The 24559-nt window shown below is 44.0% G+C and overlaps 1 protein-coding gene across 1 annotated transcript in view; it reads right to left on the reverse strand.

Moving 5' to 3' along the window:
* Positions 1-1032: 1032 nt before the first annotated feature.
* Positions 1033-24559, reverse strand: part of DRGX (dorsal root ganglia homeobox) — a 39149-nt gene continuing 15622 nt past the window's right edge. Inside the window, exons 5-6 of the mRNA XM_084845568.1 lie at positions 23341-23453; positions 1033-4320 (exon numbers count right to left, since the gene is read on the reverse strand). Of these exons, the coding sequence (XP_084701694.1) occupies positions 4037-4320; positions 23341-23453 (397 nt within the window). The 3' untranslated portion in view covers positions 1033-4036. The remainder of the gene's footprint in view (positions 4321-23340; positions 23454-24559) is intronic.

Here is a 24559-nt window from a genome sequence, read left to right on the forward strand (position 1 = left end):
TACCAGCTCTACTATCCCCTCCAGTTTCTCTGCCCGTCCCCAGGCAGGGGACCGTCAGAATTCTCAACAGTCCAGGCTGATTTATACAGGAAAGCCCTTGCCTATATAAGCTTTTCACACATGCCCAGTTAAGTGCACTTACAGACTTTTCCCCATGTTAACATTAGTTGTATACATGCAGAAACAACTTCTGTTAACAGGCAAGGGAATTTGGAGACAACTGTTTTTGGTAAGGATGGTCTATTTTTATCTAGGTGATAGTTACACTGAATCTAGGACCACTACCCACTGTCTTCCCCTATATTGCTCATTGTGACTGCTAGAAATTGAGTGAATACCAAACTACCACTGAGGAAGAGTGAAGGCATAAAACTGCTACCACAACCTAATGAGGGACTTGAACATACTTATCCTTACCGTCAGTTAAATATTTTGGTCCCTCACCCCTATCCCCCTTGCCGTCACCATACCTCATGCTTTGCACAAAGACGGTCCTAGGTTCTTCCGTCCTTGAGATCTCTAGTTAAAATGATCACTGTCACAAAGTTGTGGGGGAAATACTACGTTTCTCTCTGCCTGAGAGTTTGGAGAACTGCTGTCAGTTGAACAATTATTACAAGGTGGGAAGTTCAAAGATTTGTAGGACAGGTTGAGGATTTTCCAATTTACAATCTGGATTAACTATTTATTATGAAACTTAAAACTGAAATGTGAATTTCCATCAGAGTTATCACTGATATTTCTCTAGTCGTGACAAAACTGAGATTTTAGGTGTCATGAATTTCATCCTTAATGTACAACAATTCAGTGAAATTTTCAGTCAGGAAACCTTTGTGCACCATGTACTAGCCTTTCTGAAATGGAGTTACATTAGAATTGTGTTGAAGGAGTGTGACATACATCTTGCGTGTGTACGCATACAGATACATTTCTGCTATATATAACCAAACCAATAATATACAGAGGGGGAAAAAGACTTAAAAATAATGCAGAGCTCTCCTTGGGGTCCTTTTTTCTAATTTTTTTTTTATTAAACCAACAGAAAATACATCATGCAGTAGGTATTTCTTCTTATTTATTATACAGCAAAACTGGCAGGCACATTCTCCAGCCACATCAGGCAGGCTTTGTGATAGTCTCCAGTTTTGCACAGTCACTAGAGTGGCACACCATGAATTATTAAATCAGTGCTTCGTGGTAATACATAATTTCTTATCAATTATTCATGCTAATGTGTGTGTAGTTTACTTAATTGTGTTATTGACGATCAAAAGTAATTTCCTGAAAATCCTCAAGGACAGAAAATTTAATCAGCATAACTACTTTTCAGATGCAATGCTGTTAAGTATTCTTAATTTGCTCAACAGTTCACTTATTTATGTACCTTTCTACAGGAAAAATGAGTTTAATCAAACCATTAGAATGAAGAGTTAGTGTATGTAAGGGCCAAGTTCAGCTGAATGATCGGTAATTATGCTGAAATGAAATTGAGATTGCTTATATTTGGCAAACCATTTTTGTGGTGGAACGTTAGGAAATAAAGGGGTTTTTGAAAAAATCCAAACAATGACTGGAATGAGCAAGAAGAGGGACAGGGATTCCTCTTCTTCCCAAGATGTTCGCAAGGCTTCCTTGGCAGGGAGAGCATTCTTGTTGCTCTTCAGATAAATGCTTAAGAGCACAAGGTGAAGAGAATTTGGAGCTGGAGAAACCCTGGGTGGATTCAAACTCCACAGGGATGCTGTGATTACCACAGCTGCTCTGGTTCTAGGCTTCTGCTTTTGGGATGCAATGCAAATTTATCAAAAGGACAGAATAAATTAACAACAGGTCAAGTGTAAATAAAGAACAATTATCTTATATTTGAGTTTTACATCAGGTTTGGCATGGAATAGGATAGTACTGGCTTAGTCCTGTGGAAAGATATTGCATTGCACGGGATGCCCATCATCAGTCTAAAGAATAGAGCTCAAAATGATGTCTGTTTCTTTAAGAGCTCTTATAGAGAGAGATGCTCTATGCATATGGCTTGTACATCTCCAGTTGTCTACCTTTTGTAGAGTTATTTAAGATACAATCATCATATATAAGCTGGGTAGCTGTGACTCTTTGGAGAACTGGGCACTTCATTTTCATGATCAAGGAACTATAGAGATGTCAAGGGCAGCTCTCCAGGGTCTCTTCACATCCTTTTTATATGTTTTTATACACCCTTTTATAGGTCTGCAATCCTATACATACTTACCTCACTGAACTCAGTGCGACTTACATCGTAGTAGACATATATAGGATTACACTGTATTAAATGTACTTCTGATTCTTCTGTTGTAGGCCACCTTAGAAACATATTTGATGGGCACTAGAAATACCTTTGATAGAGCCATCAAACCCTTGCAGGCAAATCTGGGGTCCTAGACAGCTACTCCAATCATAAAAAACCCATTGTCACAGTAAGAGAGGAGCCAAGCCTTGAGATTAATGGGAGGCTTCTCCAAAAGGAAGAACCTAAGCACACCTGGCCTCAGTAGGCACTCGGGGGACTTGGGTCCATTGAGGGGCATGGGGCTAATCTGAGAAGACTGCCGCATCAGATGACCTAATTCACTATAATGAGTATAATCATGATTCAAACCTTTGTCAACTGCTGCTGCAGAGGCTTTGGTTGCATTTCTTCCTTCTGCTCTGTGGATGAGATTGATTGTATCTAGTCTGAAACCTCCTCAAATCAATAGGATCCGGAGGCAGAAACATGCTAGTGTGAAGTTCCAGTTCTGCTGCTGTGATGAGGGGGAATGCCTGAGATGAAAAGGGGCTCTCAATAAGGCAAGCAGAGCAGACTGAGAGTAAAGTAACCTCTCCTTGGAAGAGAGTGGATCCAAAAATCCTATGCGCCCTACAAAACAACCCTATTCCCACTTAGCTAGAAGTAAGCCCCATTGAATTCAATGAGACTTACTTCAGAGTAGATATATATAGGATTGTGCTGTCAATGATCCAAAAATGTGTATTGTCTAGAAGCTAATCTGATGTTTTTTTTCAAAATGTTGTAGTCTCTTCCAAACATTTCCCCCCAAATCCTAGCTAAAATGAGTACCTAGAAATAGAGCGGTTGGTTGGGACCATAATCTGAATGTAAACATTTCTGCTAGAGAAGTATGAAGTGCTGCCACTGATGTCTGTGTTCTCCTAGCCCCAGACTGAATGTAGGGAGGACCATAAATGAAGTGATGGGCCCATGAAAGTATCTTGGATTCCTACAAATTCAGCCATGGCAATTTGCAGGAAATTGCCACAGTCTTGCTATGCACCTTACTTCTTAGACGTGCATGACCTGAGCGAGGAAATCAGTGGTGCCAGCAAAACCCCCTAGAGCAGATGTGACTGCCTCCCTTCTCTACACATTACAGATTACCGTGTAGAATGGCTTGGGAATGGAGCCTTTGCAGAGATTGACTGAGGCAGCAGGTCATCCCCTGTATAGGATCTCCTAAGCCTTGGCGATACTGATCTCCATCCATAGTGCTGTCTGAGCCTCAGCAAATGCCACTTGAAATACCAACCACTATTACAGCAGGTTTTTCCATAGCCAGAGCATTCTGTATGAAACAAAAGCTCTCCCTACCATCTCTATTATATCAGTTTTTTTAATTAATGGAAGGAGATCCTGTTAGGTGATGCTGAGGGCACCTCCCCACAACCCCCATCTTGCCCAAGGGGGAACATAGGCACCAGGCAAATATCCTTTTGTTTCTCTCTATTATTTCCAGCAGGACTCCTGGATCCAGTTTCCCTTTAGATTGAACTAATGCCAGTTGGTGCCAGAAAATTCAGTGGGAGCAGTAAGGAACCTGAGGAAATCCACCATGAAGTGAAGATGTCAGTAAGGAAGATGGTCAAAGGAAGCTAGCAAGTGTAGCTTGGTGAGATAATAGACAGCTACCAAGTCTTCTCCCAGCTGCAAAATAATCCAGGCAGCTGAAGAGGTGCTCCAGTGGAGTAGATCCTTTAGAATTGGCTTCTTAGGATGATGGGTTCATTATGATGCGGAAGGTGGGGTCTTCTCACTTTCATTTTGTTCCACAGCCAAAGGAGGCTTGTTGTCCAAGACATTCTCTGGGCCAGGCTTAGCCCCTGAGGCAGGGGTGGGACTGGGACTGCTGGAGGCCAGAAGGTTAGCTGACTGCAGCACAGCCTCAGAATGCTCCCGTGCTTTCATGCGTAGGGCTGCCACACTCGCTGTGCGATTACTCTGGCAGCCATACGTGGGAAGGAAGGAGAGACCCATGTGGTCAGGAACACAGCAAGAACACAGTGGGCTACCTGGAGGAGGAAAAACAAAACACTACCTGCCACTGGAACAATCAACAAAGCTGGAGTGGATTGGTGTTGTAACATATTTCTCCAAATATGCACCAGATGGATTTTGCAGGGTCCTGCCTACCTATAGGCACCTCTAAGTGGGGATGAGGCAGATTTGGGGCACTAATCAGACTAGAATCACAGCTTCCAGATGGTGTGAAGGCATTAACAGAGCAGATCCAGAAGGCACTGAGCCCCTTCCAGAAATACACAGAAGGTGATTTTGAGCACAGTCTGGGACATCTGACCTTAGCACAGTTAAAGACTACACCCACTCCTATACCTGGAGGCCTCTGAGGTGGTGATACAATATCTTTGGTCACCTCAAAATACGGGAGGCCTCAGAACAGGTGAGACAAGGTCGACTGCATGCTCAAAGTGGATTACAGAATTCACACTGGATCCACTCCACTCTGGAGCTTTTGTGGAGCTGAATGAAACCATTCCACTCTTTGCCACATCTCTTCTGAGTGGAATGGCTAAGTTCCATGCATACCTATCTCTAAGGCCTGGCTTAAATATGACACCAGGTGTGTAAAGCAAACAAACAATTTCCCACGCAGGGTCCCATGACTTTGTGTCATGTTTAAACTGAGTTGCTGACATTTACACATGCGTGACATTACACATGTGATGTGTGCCAGTACAGTGTACTCCTGGGCAACAGAGCCCTCTTATGTTAATGCTGAACGTGTGAGCGTATAAAATATTTATATCCTGCTTTTCTGTTAAAGAAGAAAACACCAAAAGTGGCCAGTAAAATATCAAATATACATAAATGCCCCCAAACCATAAAAAGCCATTCTAAAATTATAGCTAAACAACGAAGAATAAGACCAGAAACAAAGGAGTGCGGCAGACATGGCTTTCTCTGCAGAGTGAGAATGGGGAAAGAAGGTCAGGACTGTTGATACAGTACCAGTAGTCCAGAAGTGAGTGGGCCCACTAAACTTCCCAAGGAAAGTCATTCCAAAGTCTGGGGGCAATAGCCAAAAGGCTGTGTTCCACATACCCACCCATCTAAACTCTAAAAATGGGGGAGGAAACACAGAACAGGGCCTCAGCTAAGACTTAAGAGGTACACAGGAATACTACTCACACCAAAGCTGAGTAAGAGCTTTGCACAAAGCAGGTATGGGTGGGTTTGGTCCCACCATAATACAGAAATGACAACCTTTGCATTCAATTGTTTTGGCTTACCAAGTCTTACAGACAAACATTTTATTCTTTATAATGCTGAGAATGAACTACGTTTACATTTTGGTTGACAAAGGCATAATTCAAATGCTCCTATTAAAACTGACTCATTAAAACATTTGCTTGCTTGCTTTATTGTGCTATGTATAGGCTGCATTTTCTGTCATTCACATGATAACCAAAGATAACATAAAACCATGTACAACAAACACCACCAAAAAAACCAAAGCAAAACACAATAAAACAGCAAAATAGCCAGATTATAAAATGATTAAAACAAAAGCCATTCATAATAAAACAAATTAGTGCATTCTTTAAAAGTCAAGTTTTACTTGGTGGCAAATTAGTATAAATAAGGGAGCCAACGTGCATTACAATGTGCAATGACAGACAACAGCATTTGGTACTCCATTGAATCTCATTTGTTATTTTCTTGCCCACTCACCCAGTTTGGAGATAAATAAAATTTCACCGTCCTGAATAATTAGGAGAACTCTGCAACTTGGATACCTCATTGCTCACCCTGGACTCCGGATAATTTATGAATAAGTTAAATAGCGCTGATTGCTGGGCGATCCTACTGTATTTGTTCCAAACTCTTCTTCCTGTTTTTTAACTAGTGACCAATCCAGAAGATGATCCATCCTCCTCTTTATTTACTTACATAGGTTGCAATCCTACACCCACTTTCCTGGGAGTAAGCCCTACTGAGCTGAACAGGACTTACTTCTGTGGGTGTGCGCATGAGCACTGTTACTTACTTTTTTTAAAGTCCTTTCTATGCCACCCTTCAATATAAATATTTTCAGGGCAGCTCACAGGGCAAAACAAATTCAAAGCATTAAAACAACAAACAAGGAAAAGAAAAAGACAGAGTTTTAAAAACCAAATGTCCAAAGCCTTTTGGATATCCAGCATATGATGTCTACTGGGTTGCCTCTGTCTTAAGTGTTTATTGATACTCATAAAGAATTCTAAACTTTGTTTCTGATTGTAGAACAAGTTGCAGTGTGTGCCTGTGTCTGTCTCTCTCTCACACACATACTTGTATCACAGGGAAAAAATTTTTTAAATCCCTTTAAAACTCAAATTTTACATTCTAGACAAAAGGGAAAATATTAGAGCCTTACTTGCAAAAACTGACAAGTTCAATGATGTGATAGCATCTCATCTTAATGGACAATGATTTATTACAAACTTTTAAAGAAATTACAGTCAAGTAAAAGAAGGCACTTTAAGGTAAAATAAGAGAAACAGGAATGGCCTTTTAGGCAGAGACATACCCTCTTCCTTAATTTGTAAGTGTTTATAATGCTACACAGCTAAAAAGTCTGGTTCTGGTTTCCCATCTGCCTGTGAAAAGTTTAAATCCAAAGCAATTAAGGGCGCAATCCTATGCATGTTTAGACAAAAAAAAGTTTTGTCTAAACAAGCTGGTTTTGTTTAGGCCTACATGGCTCGGGACCACAGCACCTGATGGAACGCCTGTCCCGGCATGAAGTGACCCGTACACTATGCTCTGAATGTAAGGCCTGGCTCAGAGGGCAGCAACAAGGAAGAGGGCCTTCTCGGTGGTGGCCCTCCATTTATGGAATAATCTCCCTGACAACACCCAAATGTCATTTTTTCAGCTCTGGGTTAAAACTGACCTCTCAGGCATTTGGCGGCATAAAAGAAATCTCTTTGACAGTCTTTGGCTGATTGTTTTAAATTGTTTTAAATATATGTTGTTGTTGTTTGTACTATTTGTTCTATGTTATTACATTAATGGTTTTATACTTAATATAATGTATTTTAATCCTTTTTTAATTTTTGTGAACTGCCCAGAGAGCTTCAGCTATGGGGCGGTGTAGAAATATAATAAGTGAAAAAAAGAAAAAAGGAATGCTGTCTGGAGAATGGTGTGGGTTGTGGGGCATTTTCCTGTCTAAACATGCATAGGATTGTGCCCGAAGAGTTTTTCCACATGTAACACTATTTTGCATGACATTGTAAATGTAAAAACTACAGTGTCTAGAATGCACATGCCATTTTAAAATGGCTCTCTTCCACTTTCTATCAAGCATTAGTAGCATTCACAAATGCAAAGTGCCTGTGTGCAAGAGAGGCTCAAACATGGTTTCAGTACTGTTATGTATAAATATGTCTAAAGGGAGGCACACACAAAACAAGGACCTGCAAGAGCTGCATCTGATAACATAATGGCTTGGTTTTATTTCTATTGTCTCATTACAATTTCTCACAAGGACACTGAATACGGCTATAAAGGGATGGCTTCTTTTAGTACCTAGAAGAAGCCAGGCCTGCTCCTACCCCAGTCTGTGGAAGCCCAGTCTTAACAACTGAACTGGGCCTTTGCTAAATTGTTTCAAGAACCTGCTGTCTCTTGTATTCTAAATTAAAAACACGCAATTAGGTCTCCATTAGGTTACAGCAAATTCTGCAAAATTGATCTAAAGCACCTACTCTTGCTATATTACATCATGCTTGAAAGGCTGAGCCTGGACATAAATACTTAATGTAATAAATACAGTCTGAAATATTTGATCCACTTGACAGTTTAATTGATCTGCGACAGAGAGACTGACAGGAAAAATTAAATTAGTCCTGCCCCATGTTTGCCAAAAGCACATTTTAATTGTATGAGGTACTTGAACTACAGTTTGGTTCACAAAGGCATCCCTTTTGCCCTGACACCACTAAAAGGAAACAAGAGCAGGCTAGGCATCGATTTGGATTTTAAAATATATCACACTTCCACTCTTTGGAGGAAGGAGTGAAGAGCTCAGAGGAACTTCCATATGGTTCCAAAACAGGCTCCCACCCAGGCAACTGTTTAGGTCCACCAGTGGAAGTGGTTCCCTTCCAGACTCTTCCCTGTTCTGAGAATCCAAAGAATTTTAACAGATATGACCAGCTAAAGTTTGGGCTTTCAAAGGTGCCGTATACTGAGCCAGATTATTGCTCCATATTCTAGCCCAATACCTTCTCCTCTAGCAGCAGCTCTCTAAGGTCTTGGGCAGAGGGCCTTTCCCAACTCGATTACCAGAGATCCTTGGAGATGCCAGGGACTGAACCTGAGACCTGTGGGTACCACATGGCCCTATGCCACTTCTTCCCTTCTCATCCTATAAAGTTTGGAGAGAGAAGATCTATGCAAAATACTTTTCTTGCAAATCCGCTTACTCCTAGGTGGTGGATATAAGTCAAGCTGGAGTAGATGTGACAATGAATGCAGGGTTTGTTCTGTTTTGCCAAAAAAAGATAGACTATAGGTGTTTCTACATTAAGCAAAAAACCAGCAACAACCCACATCCTTTCCAGAGTTTCCTGCTTTTAGTTTCCTTGCGGGATTAGGAGGAGCTTCTTTACACGGCAGCCATGTGGTTTGAACTGAAGGAGTGCCTCCCTCCCTCCCTGGCATGTGTGCAAAGGAGGGGGGGGGGAGTCTTGTTTTCGTAGCTTAACTTCTGCTGTACTGTTTCCTTGCAGCCCCTATGAAACCACTGACTTACTTCTGAGTAGACATAAAATGTAAGATTGTGCTGTAAATCTGCAACCCTTGGCACACTTACTTGGGAGTAAGCCCCACTGAACTTAATGGGGTGCTCTGAAACAACAGAGGACGTTGCTTCTGAGCTTGGTGGGGTGGGGGATCAGTCTCCCTTCGTTGCAGGGAGGCATTTTACCCTCTTCTCCCTCCAGCTGAGAAATGTGGAGGCAGGAGTCACAATCAGCAGGTGATTCTTGCCCTTGCGCCTGTCAAATCTCATCCTGACTGTGCCTTCCCAAACTGAAAACAAATGCCCACAGCATGCAGACACAGCAGTTTCTTCTGCTATTGGAGAATTTCACAGCAAGGTCATGGCACCCCTGTTCCATGGGCTGGAAAAAAATACCACTTTTGTTGTTGTTGTTGTTGAAAACACGAGATAGGCTGGAGGAAATGGCGGGAGACACCCTGGAGGGTAACGGCATCATCTAAAGAGCCTGCAAACTTCCGAGAGAGAGCCATCTCAATAGCAGGATAAAAGCTCTGTGTGATGAACCTCTATATCCAGTCCCCATGTTATAATATGCTTCCCTTCAAATGCAAAGAGCAGCTTTGGAAAAGGGACTTTTGTTGGGATTTTGGCAGAGAGAAGAGTCCCACCCAACCCAGTCAGGAGCTGCACAGGCTTCCCCTCCACTGCTATTTCCATAACCAAAACCATGCTTGTTAATCACAATAAACATCATGTCTAGTTTGGACCCAGAATGGCTTACAAAAATAAAGTTTAGAAAAACCATAACTTAAATGCTATTTAAGAGCAGTCTCACATAGAGTGCGTTATGATAGTCTAACCTGGAGGTCACTAAGGCATGAATAACCATGGCAAGATCTGACTTTGCCAGGAAGAGTCTATCAGCGGAAACAGGTAAAAGGCATTCCTAGATGCCGATGCCACCCGAGCCTCCAAAAGCAGCACCAGATCAAGGAACACCCCCAAACCGAGAACCTGATCTTTCAGAGCGAATGCCACCCCATCCAGAACAGGTTGTGATACTAAATATGGCTTGGACGGCTCCCCAACCAACAGCTCTACTGCCTTGTCTTGATTAAGTTTCAGTTTGTTATTCCCTTCCAGTCCTTCACAGCTGACAAGCACCAGTTCATGGTTTCCACCCATGGATCTGATGTAAATGAGAGACAGAGTGTGCTATCAACATCCAAAACAGATTCTCAAGGGAAACGTGGAGCAGGGTCACCACTATCCACTCAAACACCTTGCCCCAAAATGGAATATTGGATACCAGAAGGCTCCAATTATGGGGTGTTTTTTTCCTTTTTCTTTTTACTACAGCATGCATAGGCAACCTCATACCCTCCAGATATTTTGGACTACAATTCCCATCTCAGCCCCAGCCAATGATCATGTATTATGGGAATTGTAGTCCAAACCCAGATTTTCTACCCTTGCACTAGAGGATAAATAAATGCCTCCTTCATCACAGATGGAATGTATCCCACTCTCAAAGAGGCATTCACGACTTCAGAAGTCCATGTATTGAATCCTAGTCTAGATGAGTTAGTAGACCAGGATGGCCAAGGGTCCAGAGAGCATGTGAGAGGCTATATCTTTCAAAAAATCCTGTCTTCAAGATAAACAAACTGAAAGATATCCAACAAAACCTGACAAGTAGTATCCATAGGAGCTGCTGGGACCACCTCTGGACAACTGCAGTCCAGACAGGAATGGATATGAGTGATTTTACCCACAAAGTGATTTGCAAATAGATTACAATGGGCATCTGAGTGCTCGTCCATCTCCCTTAGAGACCAAGCTGTGTAGGTTCCTCACTATTCGGATCAACTCTGCTGAATAACACTGAGTATATGCATTAGTGTCAGAGAAGTGTGATTTCTTTGCTGTTATTAACACCACAAAGTAGGCTCTAAAATGAGCTCTAATTTCTGTTTGTATTTGCCCTGAGTATTTCTCCACCTTTGTTCGGTCTTCCTTCTCATTTCATTTCTCCTGGCTGCAACGTAAACCATGGAGCTCCACAAACCCTACTAACACAGAGAGGGTGCTTGGAAGCACTCCTATCAACTGCCTGTGTCATCTCCATGTTCTAGAGACTGACCAGAGCATCGGCCAAAACGTTCTAGCAGGAAAATCCCCCAGAGCTGTCAGAAAACCAACAGGAGCCAACAATCTGCAGGGGTGGGCATCCAGATAGGTCCCTGAGCCCTGCAGAGGGAAGTAGTTGACAACAGTCTAAACCTAACCAGAAGAATGAAAGGGCTTCTTCACACAAAGGGCCAGCTCACACAATCAAACAGCCCACCATGGCTGTGTGCCAGTGGCCATTTTGAATATTCATAGGCCAGCCGAGGCTTGTTGTGATGTGCGAACCCGGGTGGCAGGAGTTGTGTGAGGGTTAAACAACCCTCACATAACCCATGGTCTATTGTTGCGTTATGTGACAAGCTGCAGCTGGGTGCTGAATATTCAAATCCTGCCCAGCACACATTTTAATAAGCCACGGTGACCTATTTTGATCATGCAAACTAGGTCAATGAGTAATTAATGCATGGAATTCACTGCTACCTGATATGATGGATTCTAGCTTAGATGACTTTAAAAGGGGATTAGATAAATCCATGGAGAATAGGTGTATCTTAGCAGCCAGCAGAGGAAGCCACTATTCCCCTCCCCAAAATCCCCATCAGAATGATACTACATCATGACATGACATCTTCTGGGAGGAAAAACAACAATCCCCAATCGGGCTCTGCTGCTACTGCCTGTAGCAGTGGCACAAAAATATTTTTTAGGAAAAAGAACAGCCTTTTCCAGATAGGCTAAGCAGCACTGAAGCCTGGGGCAAACGTCACCCAACACCCAGCCAGCTGCCCCCACCCCGCTGAATTACTTCCATGTTCAGAGGCAGTATCCCACTGAATTTGAACCACTGCAGAGCAACAATAGGAGATGTCTATTGCCTTCATGTCTTGATTTTAGGTTTCCCAGGAACATCTGATTGGTCTCTGTGGGAAGCAAGATGCTGGATTAGATGGACCTTTGGTTTGATCCAGCAAATTCATGGAGCTATTGTGCTATTAACCATGATAGCTAAAAGGAAACTGTATGCTGAGAGAGGCTTGCATCCCACCCTTCATTCAAGGAGCACAAGGCTATCCCTATTGCCTTCACAGTATCCCTGTGAGGTGGCTTAGTAGCCAGAGATATAGGCTGCGTTCGGACAATCCTGGGGGTGAAAGAAGCCTTCGTGGCTTCTTCCCCTGCTCCTGCTTGTGTTGCGTGTGCGGTCACAATTTGCATAATTACCTGCAATGCAGCGCAAGTTGCCATGCCATCCGAACCCAGCGCAGTGGGTGTGGCTTCTTATCAATGCCACAACCACTACTACAAACCATGGGTTGTGGAGTGGGTAAGACACCCCCGTTGCACATCGCACTGGATTCAGATGACATAGCAACTCACACTACATTGTGGGTAATTATGTAAATTGTAGTTACACACACAGTACGCGCAGGGGTGGAGGAAGAAACCATGATGGCTTCCTTTGCCCCCACGATCAACCGAACCCACTCACTGTGACTTGCCAAAGACACCCAGTGAGCTTCCAGGTGTCCCCAATTCAAGCCGAGCTCTTCATCTGTCTATTTATTATTTTATTTTCAATATTTATTATGTTTTTTCAATAACAAATAGGGAGGTTTTCATGCACTACTATACTGCACTGGACAATTTTAGTTTCTGACATAGCTTTTCTTCAAAAGCTGTTACTGCTACCCTATGACCAGACAAGATCGGGCGCATCCATTAAGTGATGGTCATTTCCCGTTCTTGCCCTCATGCTAATACTGCTCAAGGAACAGGATCCAATTAGAAGGGTTAAGTATGCTGTGCTATAGGCATGCTTTTATCATACAGTGGAAGTCTCATTGAAGTCCTAGATAGTCAAGATTTTATTACTATGTTTGTGTTTTTAACTTTCAGTGATTGACATCTTTGGTGGGAGTGTCTATGGAAGGTCTCCTGTATCGGTTGTGCTTTTCTTTTTCTTGATATGCAAGAAAAGTATCTAAACAGATAGCATCGATTTTCACTTTTAATGGCTAATTCTACAGAAGATGCTGAACTTGCAGTTCAGATTCAAACAGCAGAAAATCGAGATAGTGAGATCCTTTGGGGAGCTGTACCAAAACCATTCAAATATCAACCTGGTTCGCACCACACGACAACCATCATGGCTGATCAGCCATGGTGGGTTGTTGTGTTGTGCACCCAGTGCAGTTTCTGCAGGATGGCTTATTTTTCATGAACAAGCCACCCTGAGAACCCATGGCTTGTTGCTGGGTTGTCCATAGCCATGGTGGTTTGTCATGTCGTCCAAACCCAACAGGGCAACTTCATCATGAGTTTTCAGGAACAGCTACAGAGCTGCCTGGCAAGAGTGGCGAAACCTCTGCTGCTCCTTGTGATCTTGCTAGCACTGCCGCCATCCTCCCTCATCCCTTCTCAGTGCCCTCTGCCCCGTGTTCCTGAAAATAGAGAAAAAAGGACACCAGAGAGTGTCCCAAACACATTCAGACCTTTAAATAATTATTACTCTTTTTGGTCCTACGCAAGTGCGCAGAAGCAATTGATCACTGCTGGAAAATTGGCATAAATTTCCCCTCTATTTTACTGCTCTGCCGTGACATTTGCATATGTTTAGCAATCCTGCTCACTGCTCTGTAACCCATATGTATACGTGACAGCTAGCAACAGAGGGAAGCGACAAGCAGGAAGGGGGGTTGTAATTTCAATTTAATTCATGTCAATTTTTTGTCAATTTTCTGTTTCTTTGTAGATTTTCGCATGTTTCTTCTGGTTTCGTATTCTTCTTTTCTAATTAAAAATATATTGCATTTTCATTGCCTTCCAACACAGATGAGTTTCTCTTTTTTAAAAATTTAGCTCCCAAACCATGTGGGTATTTAAAAAGCACCTTGAAAACAAAACACCCATATGAAGATGCATTGCCAGCTCTGCAAGTCTCAGGCAGACTTAAAGTGCTATTCTCCAGCATGGAGGGGTCTGATCTGCTAAGACATCTAAGCTAGCGGCCATCAACCGTGTCTTGCAGCAGCAACCTCTATAGGCACGTAGCAGCGTGAAGCAACCCGCTTCAGGGGGCAGCACGAGGTGCAGGTTAAGACAGTAATGGGTGTCTGAATGGTGGCGCAAGACTTTTAAAGTGTTGGCCTGTGTGGGGATGCCATCTGGGCTCAGCTTCAGGCAGCAAAATGGCGTGAGCCAAAGTGGGCACAGAGAGAGAGGCTCAGTACTGTCATGAATGGGGATTTCTTGAACAAAAGTACCTGAGAGAATCTCCCCGCCCCCGTGCTTTTTTTATTTATTAGGGCTACAATCCTATACACACTTTCATTGTTTGCAGTAAATGCCACTGAGAACAATGGGATTTATTTCTGTGTAGTTATGTATAGGATTGCGTTGTAAGAGAAATAAACAACTGGTTATATGATACTCATGGGGTCATAACCTATTTTGTTTATTGAAAGGAACAGCCTCAGTCAAGGACTGAGGAAATTGGAGGGGGTGCATTTGTATCTGTATTCATTTACATGATGAATTACTATTTTATTTTTATACATATGCATACTCTGCTTCCACCAGTTTGACAGGCGTGTAGCAGAAGAATATAACCACTGTGAGAACTAGCTAGCTGCCAGTTTTTAAAGAGTAAAGTAAATATATTTTAGAAAACCACTTGCATGCCACAAGCCAGCATCACTGTGTCTTTTTTAAATTGACAGCGGGGGGGGGGGGGTGTCCTTTCTTACAGAGCTCTGAAACTGGCAGCTTCAGTGCACTCCTGAAACGACACGGAAATATAAAGCCACAGATACAAAGACTTGTGAGCAACCCTAGCAAAACGTCTATCTATGAAGGCACATAACAATGCATGCACGCACACACTTTGCACTGCAACCCCTGCTAGTTAACTCAGAGTCAGAGCAACACTGAATACCTAGAAGTTAAAGGAAAACACTCTAGTCAGGAAAGAATTAGGGAGGATTCTAAAACATCTGTCAAGAGCAGACGGTCCTTCACAACATCAGTTCTGGATAACTCAGAGCCCCAGGTATCTTCCTGTTTGTCACTACAAGGGGTTGGATGGGTTCTGGCATTGACAAATTCTATTTTTCCAGAACAATTTAGAACACAAGCCTTTTCCTGTAGGCACCTCAATTAAGCCTCCACAAAACCTTCTGCAACCACAGCAGCACACAAACCACAGCAGCACACAAACCCTGAATGATCCTGATCGATCCTGCTCGGTGCTTTGATGTATAATGCAAACGATGCTTTACCATCAATGGCACAGGCTGCTATGCCAATAGAGCAAGCAATAACATGAAAGGGCGGGGGGGGGGGAGCAAACCGGGGATGAACTAGGCAAGTCATTCTGTGACAAGCGTAATGACTTTTCTCCTCCCAACCTGCACTACGCAACAGGGGTTCTGATGAAGTTCTGTATGAGTGGAACTGAGACTCTCCCACAAGGACAGAGAATTGCTGCTGAAAACCAGTGATTCTTGTTTACCTCCATTAATAATCTCTCCATTAATGAATTGCCTTTGTCCATTAAGGAACTGCTCTGGGGTTCATGCTTTTAGACTGCCGATTTCTCCTGGTTGTTGTTGTTACACCATGCATAAATAAATCAAATACTGCAAAGGATTTTCCCTTTATGCTCTACACTGCAACAATATGAATGTAATATGTGAAGGAGGGCAAGAGACCCCTAAAAATAAACACAAATTCTGGATAAAACACTTTTCCAGTGCATTGCTTATGATGCAGAGTGAGGTGACCTGGACACTTCTTCTTAAATTAGATTTTATTTTAGAAGTTGGAGGGCTTTCTGATATTTACCCCCATTTAAAAATGTCCTCTAGATGTGAGCAAGCAGCCTATAGCATAGTTAAATTATGGCCAAAGGGAGAAGTGATATCTGTAGGCAGCATTTGGTGAATGTGAAACAAGGGGCTGGGAATGCAGTACCTTAGGAACTAACTACACGTCTGCACCTTAAGTGTAACTTGTAGAGCCCTGGCGCTATTATTCATTTAGAAAAGCAGCTTCAGTAGGGGGTGATGAAGAGCAAAGAGGGCACTTGTCTGTAGTAGTAAAGCCTTGAAAACTACCATGGTCCTTTGGAGATTCTAGTATTAAATATATATATATTTGAAGTGTCCTGTTGAAATACAGGAGTTATAGTACAATCCTATACATATCTATTCAAACATAAACCCCACTGAGTTCAATAAGGCTTACTCCTAGGTAAGTGAGTACAGGATTGCAGCCTTAGCTTACCTTGCATACATGTATACAAACCCTGTGGAGAGGGGAGTCACGTGGGGATGATTTGCACCTCCGCCCCCTCTCTCGAGGCAGCTAATCTTTTAAAATAAGATTAAATATGCACATTGGGCTCCAATACACACACTATCACCTATGAATGTTAGTTTCCTAACCAGACCAATAGAAGAAATGCTCACGGGGTTCACCTCAGTTTTCCTTTGAAGTCTCCTTTGTTTCAATGGTGACGCTCTGAAGCAAAGGGGCTGGGGTAGGCAGGAAAGATGTGGCAGAATTTCTGGAGTCCAACCATATTTTCAAGGTTCTCACTGCTACAGACTAATGTGGCTGTTCTTCAAGAATAGGGGATATTATATGGTAAATCTGTAGCAACAGACAGGGAGTTGAATGTGCATCCAGAAACATTAACTGAACTCCCAGCTCAGTTGTGAACTCACAAGATGACCCGACACAGGCAAAACATTCATTAAGGGTACAATCCTATGCATGTTTAGACAGAGAAAAGGCATACAACTCCCAGCATGCCCCTGCCAGCCTGTGCCCTTAGTCATTCTTAGTTTTGCAGGAAGCTTGAAAGAAGAATGGTGGGACTAACCATCCCACTTTTTAAAAAACATTAACCTATTTTGCTGTGGAATAGGTTTCTGTCAGTGCTGGGGGTTCAAAGGAGTTAGTTGTTCAATGTGTTGGGGCTCAGACCCCACCTGTGCCTTATACTCAATCTTCTGGGCACGTTACTTTGCCACACCTCCCATGGTAGCCATTTTGTGGTGGTGCCCAGAACAGTTTCTCAAATTGCCAATATCTGTCCACGACTCAAAAAGGCTGCCTAACTCTGGCATAAGGCAAACTAGAGGAGTAGGGGCAGACACTAAGGGAAGGAAGCGCCTTTCTCCCTCCTAGGCTGAACCTCTTGTCTCTCACATAGGCTGGAAGAGGGATGCTTCCTTCCCATGGTTAGCCATCTTAATGGCCACTGCATGGACCCGCCCCTCTCCCTTGTGGAAGCCTACGTTCATGGGGAAAGTTGTTGCTACTGCCATATATTTAGCTGCCATATATTTAGCAAGGAGCAGAAGGAAAGCCCATATGATCTGATGCCTGCTTGTCAGGGACTCTTGGGATTATTGTCTCCACACCCTGCAGGACCCTTACAACTCTAAGCCTTCCACAGCCCACTTCATCAAAGTATTTCACTAATAATGCTTTTCATTTTTCGGGGTGTGGGGTAGGTCTCTATTCAGCTTGCCTATATTACTTTGATTTCTAGGGAGGAGGAGGCTATGAAGAAGCATTGCAAGTGTTTCAAGTGCTTACACGTAACCCAGTAAGCCTTATAACAGTTCCATGAGGTTAGTCAACCATTCTTCTTTCATGCTTCCTGCTATTTTGGCGACCCCCTTCCCCCTGTTCTGTCTTAAAATTACTGAATGGCATTTGGATTTATTGCTCCAAATGCTGGTTTTCAGGGAACTTGCCCTGGTTGTCCATTTTTAAGTTCGGTCTAACCTTTTTCTTCAGGGTTAGTTCTTTATCCCTGGAGTGAGTGAGGAGAAAGCCTCATAATTTACCCTAGCCACTAGGTTCTTCCATGTAAATGTTATTGGACAGGTCAGGGATCAGATCTCAGGGAAGCAGTTCCCAGAAATCCACAGTAATGTATCAATCAGGTCTTAAAATGTGATATATTGATATATCACAAAAGAAGAGCTTCCATGTGATCCTTCCTGTCTGTTACCTCAGCCATCCACAATAATGAAGACTCTCCCCACTAGCAGGCAGAGAAAGCTGGGAGGCAGGTATCAAAACCTCACACACTGGGAAAAATGAGTCACTGGTTCTTATTCATCTCCCCTTATCTCTCTTCTTAGTGGTTAGTTTTATTTATTTATTTAAATTATTAATATCCTACTCCTATAGGGATTTATTTCCTGCCCCTATAGGGTCCTGAAAGATGGCTAACAATAATCAAAATTAAAACAAACCCATTTTCCATGTTTCTCCCATCCCAACTCCTAGACAAAATTAAGCATTAAAAGGAAAGTTATGGGGTGATGAAGAACAGGCAGAGAAACGCAGCCTGTGGCTCCTGTGTATGTGTTGCAGGAGAGCTTCAGACTCCTCAGCAAGCAGACCTCTCACATCATCAGAGAGAAATTGCAGGCTCTAAGAAGGTAATTCACAGTGCCTGTAAGCAGGTCTTCTACAGGAATGGATGCTATGGCTCAGGGATACAGCCTTGCTTGTTCTCCATGTGGAAGCCCCAGATTTGATCAAGTTACAGGGATGGGCAACTTCTGGAGGCACATGGGCTATTCCCCCTACCCAGCCTCCCCTACCCAGTGGTGCTACACACCCTGCATGGGTCCCGAAACCAAGGGGAAAAAAATATAAATAAAAATGGTACCTGTGGATGCTATGGAGTACCAAAAGGGCCAAAATTAGCTTTCAAACAAGCTTATTTTGACCCTTTGGTGCTCACTGGCAGCTAAGGATACCATTTTGTTTGCAAAAAACAACAACGATTTTTTGACAGCAAGCTAATTTCGACTATTTTGGTGCTCAGTAACAGCTACAGATGCCATTTTGATTCCTCCCCCACATATGTTAATGTTTTTGGGTCCCCCTGAATTTTGCAGGTCGGAGCCACACTGGGGGGAATGTGTATGGCCCATTGGCTGCATGTCGCCCATCCCTGAGTTATAGAATGCACAGTGAAGAAACACCCAAGTCCTGCTTCTGTGCTTCCATTTTTGTGTGTGTCTTTTAAAGATGAGCAGGGGCAGGAGATCATTTTGAATTTTGGCTTAATCTGTGGACATGTCTAGGGAGCGGCATTGCATGAGAAACCCTGCTGGGTCGGACTGAGACAAGTTCTTGCATTCTTAGCTCATCTGGAGAGACCTGCCCAGCACTGTTGCTCTAATACAGGGTGCAGAGCCTCAGGCCCAGGGCCAAATCTGCCCCTCCAGGTGTCCCAGTCCAGCTCTCTGGAGTTCCCCAGAAGGTCCCACCCACTTGTCCTGGTCCCACTCCATTTCCCTCAATCATTTGGTGGGTCTCTTGCCATTTGTGAAGTCTCCCCCACAAAAAAACGGTTGAAATGCCTCTCCAAAGGCTGAGTTACTGGCAGGAAGAGCTCTAAGCTAAAATATGCTGGCAGTTGGGGTTTTTTGACCGCGCTCCTTTTGCTTTCAGCCCCCAAAACCACTGGAATCTGGCCCTCAAGAGCTTCTCCAGAATGGAATTTGGCCCTCAGGCTGAAAGAGGTTCTGCACCCCTGCTCTAATATGAAGGTAACAGGGAGACTGCTGTGTAAAACAGCCAAGCCTAAACTCTCATCAGTTAGTCCAGCTTCTTGCCCTGACGCAGAATCCACCCCCCGACCCACAAATTACCTCTATAAAGGGTCAATCTACATGTGATGCTAAATGAGTTGCTTGTAGTCATGTTACTGGGGTGGGTGGGTGGAGTGAAGAAGAAATAGCAAGTGCAGGGGAGTCTAATTGTGGTGTCCCAGGAGGGGGAGGGTTGACACTTTCCTTTTGCGCTACCAGTCCAAAGGCACTGAGTGGCAATTCCATCCTTTTCTCCTTAATGGATTTTTTTCTACTAAGAAAAAAGATGGAAGAAGCTGTGGGAAAACATGGAAGGGTTACAAATTGAAGACATCATCTGAATGCCCTGTAAATTCTGCCCTCAATGGGGCAGAGTGACTGCACAATAAAAAACCTTGTTGGGAAGTACCCTAGGTATCTATGTGGCATATCTTCTTTGATTTTTTGGAAACCAATTAGAAGCAGAACAGAAAAAGCAAAACTCAACACTGAGCTGTTGGCCAGGAAGGCTCTCCTCTGGAACAGAGAGAGAGCGTGCATGTGCAGGAAACAGAGGGTTGGATCCAGATGGCTGGCAGCAGCAGACTTCCCTGCCCACTCTTCCCCACAGCATAACCCACCTGAAATGCCAGCTGGAGGAGCACCAGCCATGGAAAACTGGAACACAGCATAGCTGGGAACCCAGCTGAAGTCGGCTGGAGCAGCTTCACCAGCCCCAGACCTTTCCCCATTGGAAGGGACACAGGGCAGGCAAAACTAGCAAGGAGAGGAATCCCCACATGGAGGAATCCCCTATCATTGATCCAAAATAACAGTGGGAATTAGGAGAATCTCGTCCAGTCTCCAAGAATCCAGTTGTATTAGGCATGTGGTCAACTACAACAGCATAACCTTGTGCACTCAGGAGTTAGTCCCATTGGTGCTTCATGGGCAGCTACAGGAATTTTTCCAGGTGGTGGAGTGCAAAGCTGCACAGTGGTGTGTGACTGTAATTCACATACAAGCATGCCCTGCTGCAACACACCTTTGCATTTTTTGCACATACATTGTTGCTTAGTCATATTCCCTGACATTTAGATCATCTAGTCCAAACCCCTGCTCAGTGCAAGCTCTGCACTGCACAGTGCAACTACACTGCATATTTTTTCCTGGAACTGCTAAAAGTAAAACATAAAAAATAAAAAGGAGCCATGCTGGTCCATGAGAAAAACATCCAAAATCCACTGTTGGGCAATAACTTCATTAGGACCTACCAAAATTCCAAAACATTGTACAAGCTTTTAAGTTCTTCAGAAGTCTTCATCAGTCAGGCTAGGTAGTACAAAAAGCAGGGGATGTGGGAACCAAGTCCCAAAATTTGGCCAGGTGTTATGCCCCTGAGTATGGCCAACTAACTCATTCAGTCTCCATTTTGAGACTGGGTCTGTCTAATCTGCTGATCATAGCCATATTACCTGGCCAAATTTGGGGGCTTTGTTTCTTCCCCCAGGAAGGATTTCTTGCAGGATTTACTTTGCTTTTCACTAGAATCCTGAAATCCACCAATTGGAGCCTGATGCAGAACATATACGCCTAGAATTAAGGAATTCTGCATTCAGGAACTTGTTTTGGGTACCAGAACTGAACAGCGCTCACAGACCTTCCACACAAAAATCCACTCCTGGTTACCCCAAGCTTTCTTTATTTGAGCAGTATAATTTGGGGTAGGGGGAATTCATTTTGTTGTTGCTATTGCTAAACAGTTGTTTGTCAGGATCCTTGCTAATCTCCTGCAAATTGCCCAAAGACCTACCAGGAGATCCAGATCTACCTTCTGCCAACTCTTGTTCTAGACAACTTGAAAGCTTGCACAATTTTGTGGAATTTTAGTTGGTCCTAATAAAGGTACTGCCCTACTGTGGATTTTGTGTATGTTTGCACATTAAAAAAGGGTCAGGCAGCATCAAATAACAGGTCCACCGTTACTGATGGATCTGGTGACTGACCAGTGACAAGCCCCGTGTACAAGGTCGACTTTGAAAATGTGTGGATCAGGTCTACTTCAGTTGTTTTTCACCTGGTGTCCAGACAGCCCCGCCACCCCAAATTTCCCTAAAATAACCAACGTACCAGGAGACTGCAAAACAACACTGGATTTAGGGATGTCAGAGGAATCCGCCTGGGGGGTCATGTCTGCTGAGCTTTTGGTGGCTTGGCCCCCCAAGCTCCGGCTCACTTGTCTGCGAGCTGGCCTGACTTGACCTGTGTGGAGTTGGGCTGGCTGGCGGACTTCAGCCGCCACTGCCACCATTGCTGGCTGCTCTGCACAGCACAAGTCTCTTGTCCGAGAGAGTTGTGCAGAGTGGCTGCCAGGCAATAGCGGCGGCGGCAGGGAGGGAAGGAGCTGCAGCACTGCCCTTCCTGCCACCCACCGTTGTGTTCGCAAGTGTCTCCTCCTCCCTCCTGGGGCCCTGGCAAGCAGAAGGAGGCACATGCACACAATGACTGGTGCCACAGTCGCCCGTCACTGGCATTTGGGCACAACTCGTCTCTCCTGCTCCCTGCTGGGGCCTGGAAGGGAGAAGGGGAGATAAGCTGTGCACAGCCACAGCTGTGGCTGGGAGTCTGTCAGTTCCGGCAGGGAGCCCGTGGCACGACTCACACATACAAGCTGAGCCGGGTGCTTGGGGGAAATCCAAGTGGGGTGGAGTTCCCTCTGCTGGAAACTGGACAATTACACTGGGCTACTCCGCAGGGCTGACATAACCCACCCTCTCTCAGCCACAGCCCTGGCCCCTGTGATGTAGATATAATAACGATGACCTTCATCTGCATGCGTTGTAAGGGTAATTTTTAAATTGTTTACCATCTCAGAAAAAAATATTAATAAGACCCGAGTTAGAAAGATCTTTACTCCTACCTTTTCTTTTTGGTAGGTGCACTGCTATCCAATCTGAGCTACACTAAAATGCTAGATTTCTGAACTGATTTTTTGAGGCAGCAATCACTTCCCCCAGGAAAGACCCCTCCCCCTCCCCTGCAACAAGCCTTTAGAATGCAGCAGGAAGTTCTTTCTGTAGACACTGATGTGACTTCATTCATTGGCTAAAAACCCTGAAAGGCAGGCGCAGACTGATTTTGCTTACAAAACAAATCTCAGGTTCTACAAGGGCTTAGAGACTTGCTTTAAAAAAAATGAAATCTGGGAATCTGGAGATTATGGTTCATCAAGAGGGTGTGTAACTGCCCCTCCCCTTCCCGCAGACGCCCATGTGGCGCTTACTACCAGGTAAGTGTGTATATATGACTGCAGCCTAAATCGAGCTAAACAGAACATTTGACCATAAAGTCAGAGCAAAAAAGCAAAATGTTACACCAATTCTTCAACCATTTTGCTGAGTAGTTGCAGCCATCCGCAGCACTGAACTAGTTAACTGTGGCATAGCCAATTGTGGTAGTCTTTTAAATCATGATATGTCTCCAGAGGGAATAGGACAAGATCACAAAATATTAAAAAATCTATTGCTGCCCCTGAGCCTGTGATTAAAGAAAAAATCCCTTACCTTTGAGGGATGCAACTTGTGACAGAGCCTGGGCATAGGTGGCTGTGTTGAGGAGAGTCCCCGGTAGACATGAAGGGAAAAAGGGGCCGGAAGGGCCAACTGCTCTGCTGAGGCTGCAGGAAGGAAAAAACGGATCACGAACAAGTCACTCTGTTGCATGTGCCCCACCGCTGAGGCCCTTCAGGAGAGGACACACTACTTTCTCATGCCGCTCAGCCTCACAACGCAGTGAGGAAAATGACGGTTACCCCTGCATTACCTGTCACAGACTCTACACATAGTGCTGCCCATGAAGTCAGTCCTGAACCTTCAGCTGGCTCAGAATGCAGCTGCCTGCCTGCTAATGGGAATGGGGCTGCTGTGAATACTTAATACCTGTTATGACTCAGGTGCACTGGCTACTGGATGAATCCAAGTGAGGGTGCTAGTACTGACCTCAAAAGCGCTAAATGGTCTAGGGCCTGCGTATCAGAGTGTGCCTTTTCCATGATGTACCCCCTTGGGCTTTACAATCAGTCAATGAATCTTCCCTCCAGGTACCATCATTTTTAGATATCCATCTAGTCTCAGTAGGAGGCCTCCTCATGGCGCCTAGCTCACAGAATGTCCTCTCTGAAAAGTTGATTGAGGTTGATGTATTGATCTTTTTATTTGCATTGTCTATTGCTACTAATTTAATTCTTGGTTCTCAGTTTATATTTTGAAAAAATTGTAAAGCACCACAGGGGTATGTTTTTGAAATAAAAGGCAGTATATAAATATTCTTTTAAAACCTGAGGCTGAGAGACAGCCATTTGCTCATGGCTGTTCAGCGATCCTAAGTCTGGGCTTCATCCCAGGCCACACATATGTAGATTACCAAGGCCACTGGGTTGCATTAACTCACACCATCTTGGTGTCACTGGACCGCATGGCATTACAGTTAAGCAAGAGTAAGAGACTTCCACCCCCGCATTTAGTCCCTCTCTCTCTCTCTCTCTCTCTCTCTCTCTCTGCCCTTTAATAACAACTCATGCAGAGTTTGGGCACTCTGCAGGCAGCAGCACTGGAAAGCCCCAAAGGAGGAAGGCAGGCTGAAGTCCTCTAGGGGGCTTTTCAGAAAGCCCAAGCAGCCACAGAGGTTGCAAGGACAGAATGGGATAAAAACAGTAACACAAAGAGGACACACATCACCACCACCGCACTCAGCCACATCCTCACGTTAAAGTAATGCCCTTTC

The sequence above is a fragment of the Heloderma suspectum genome, chromosome 3 (assembly GCF_057233095.1).
Source record: "Heloderma suspectum isolate Gila_16-S chromosome 3, 16-S_ref, whole genome shotgun sequence".
Classification (NCBI taxonomy): domain Eukaryota; kingdom Metazoa; phylum Chordata; class Lepidosauria; order Squamata; family Helodermatidae; genus Heloderma; species Heloderma suspectum.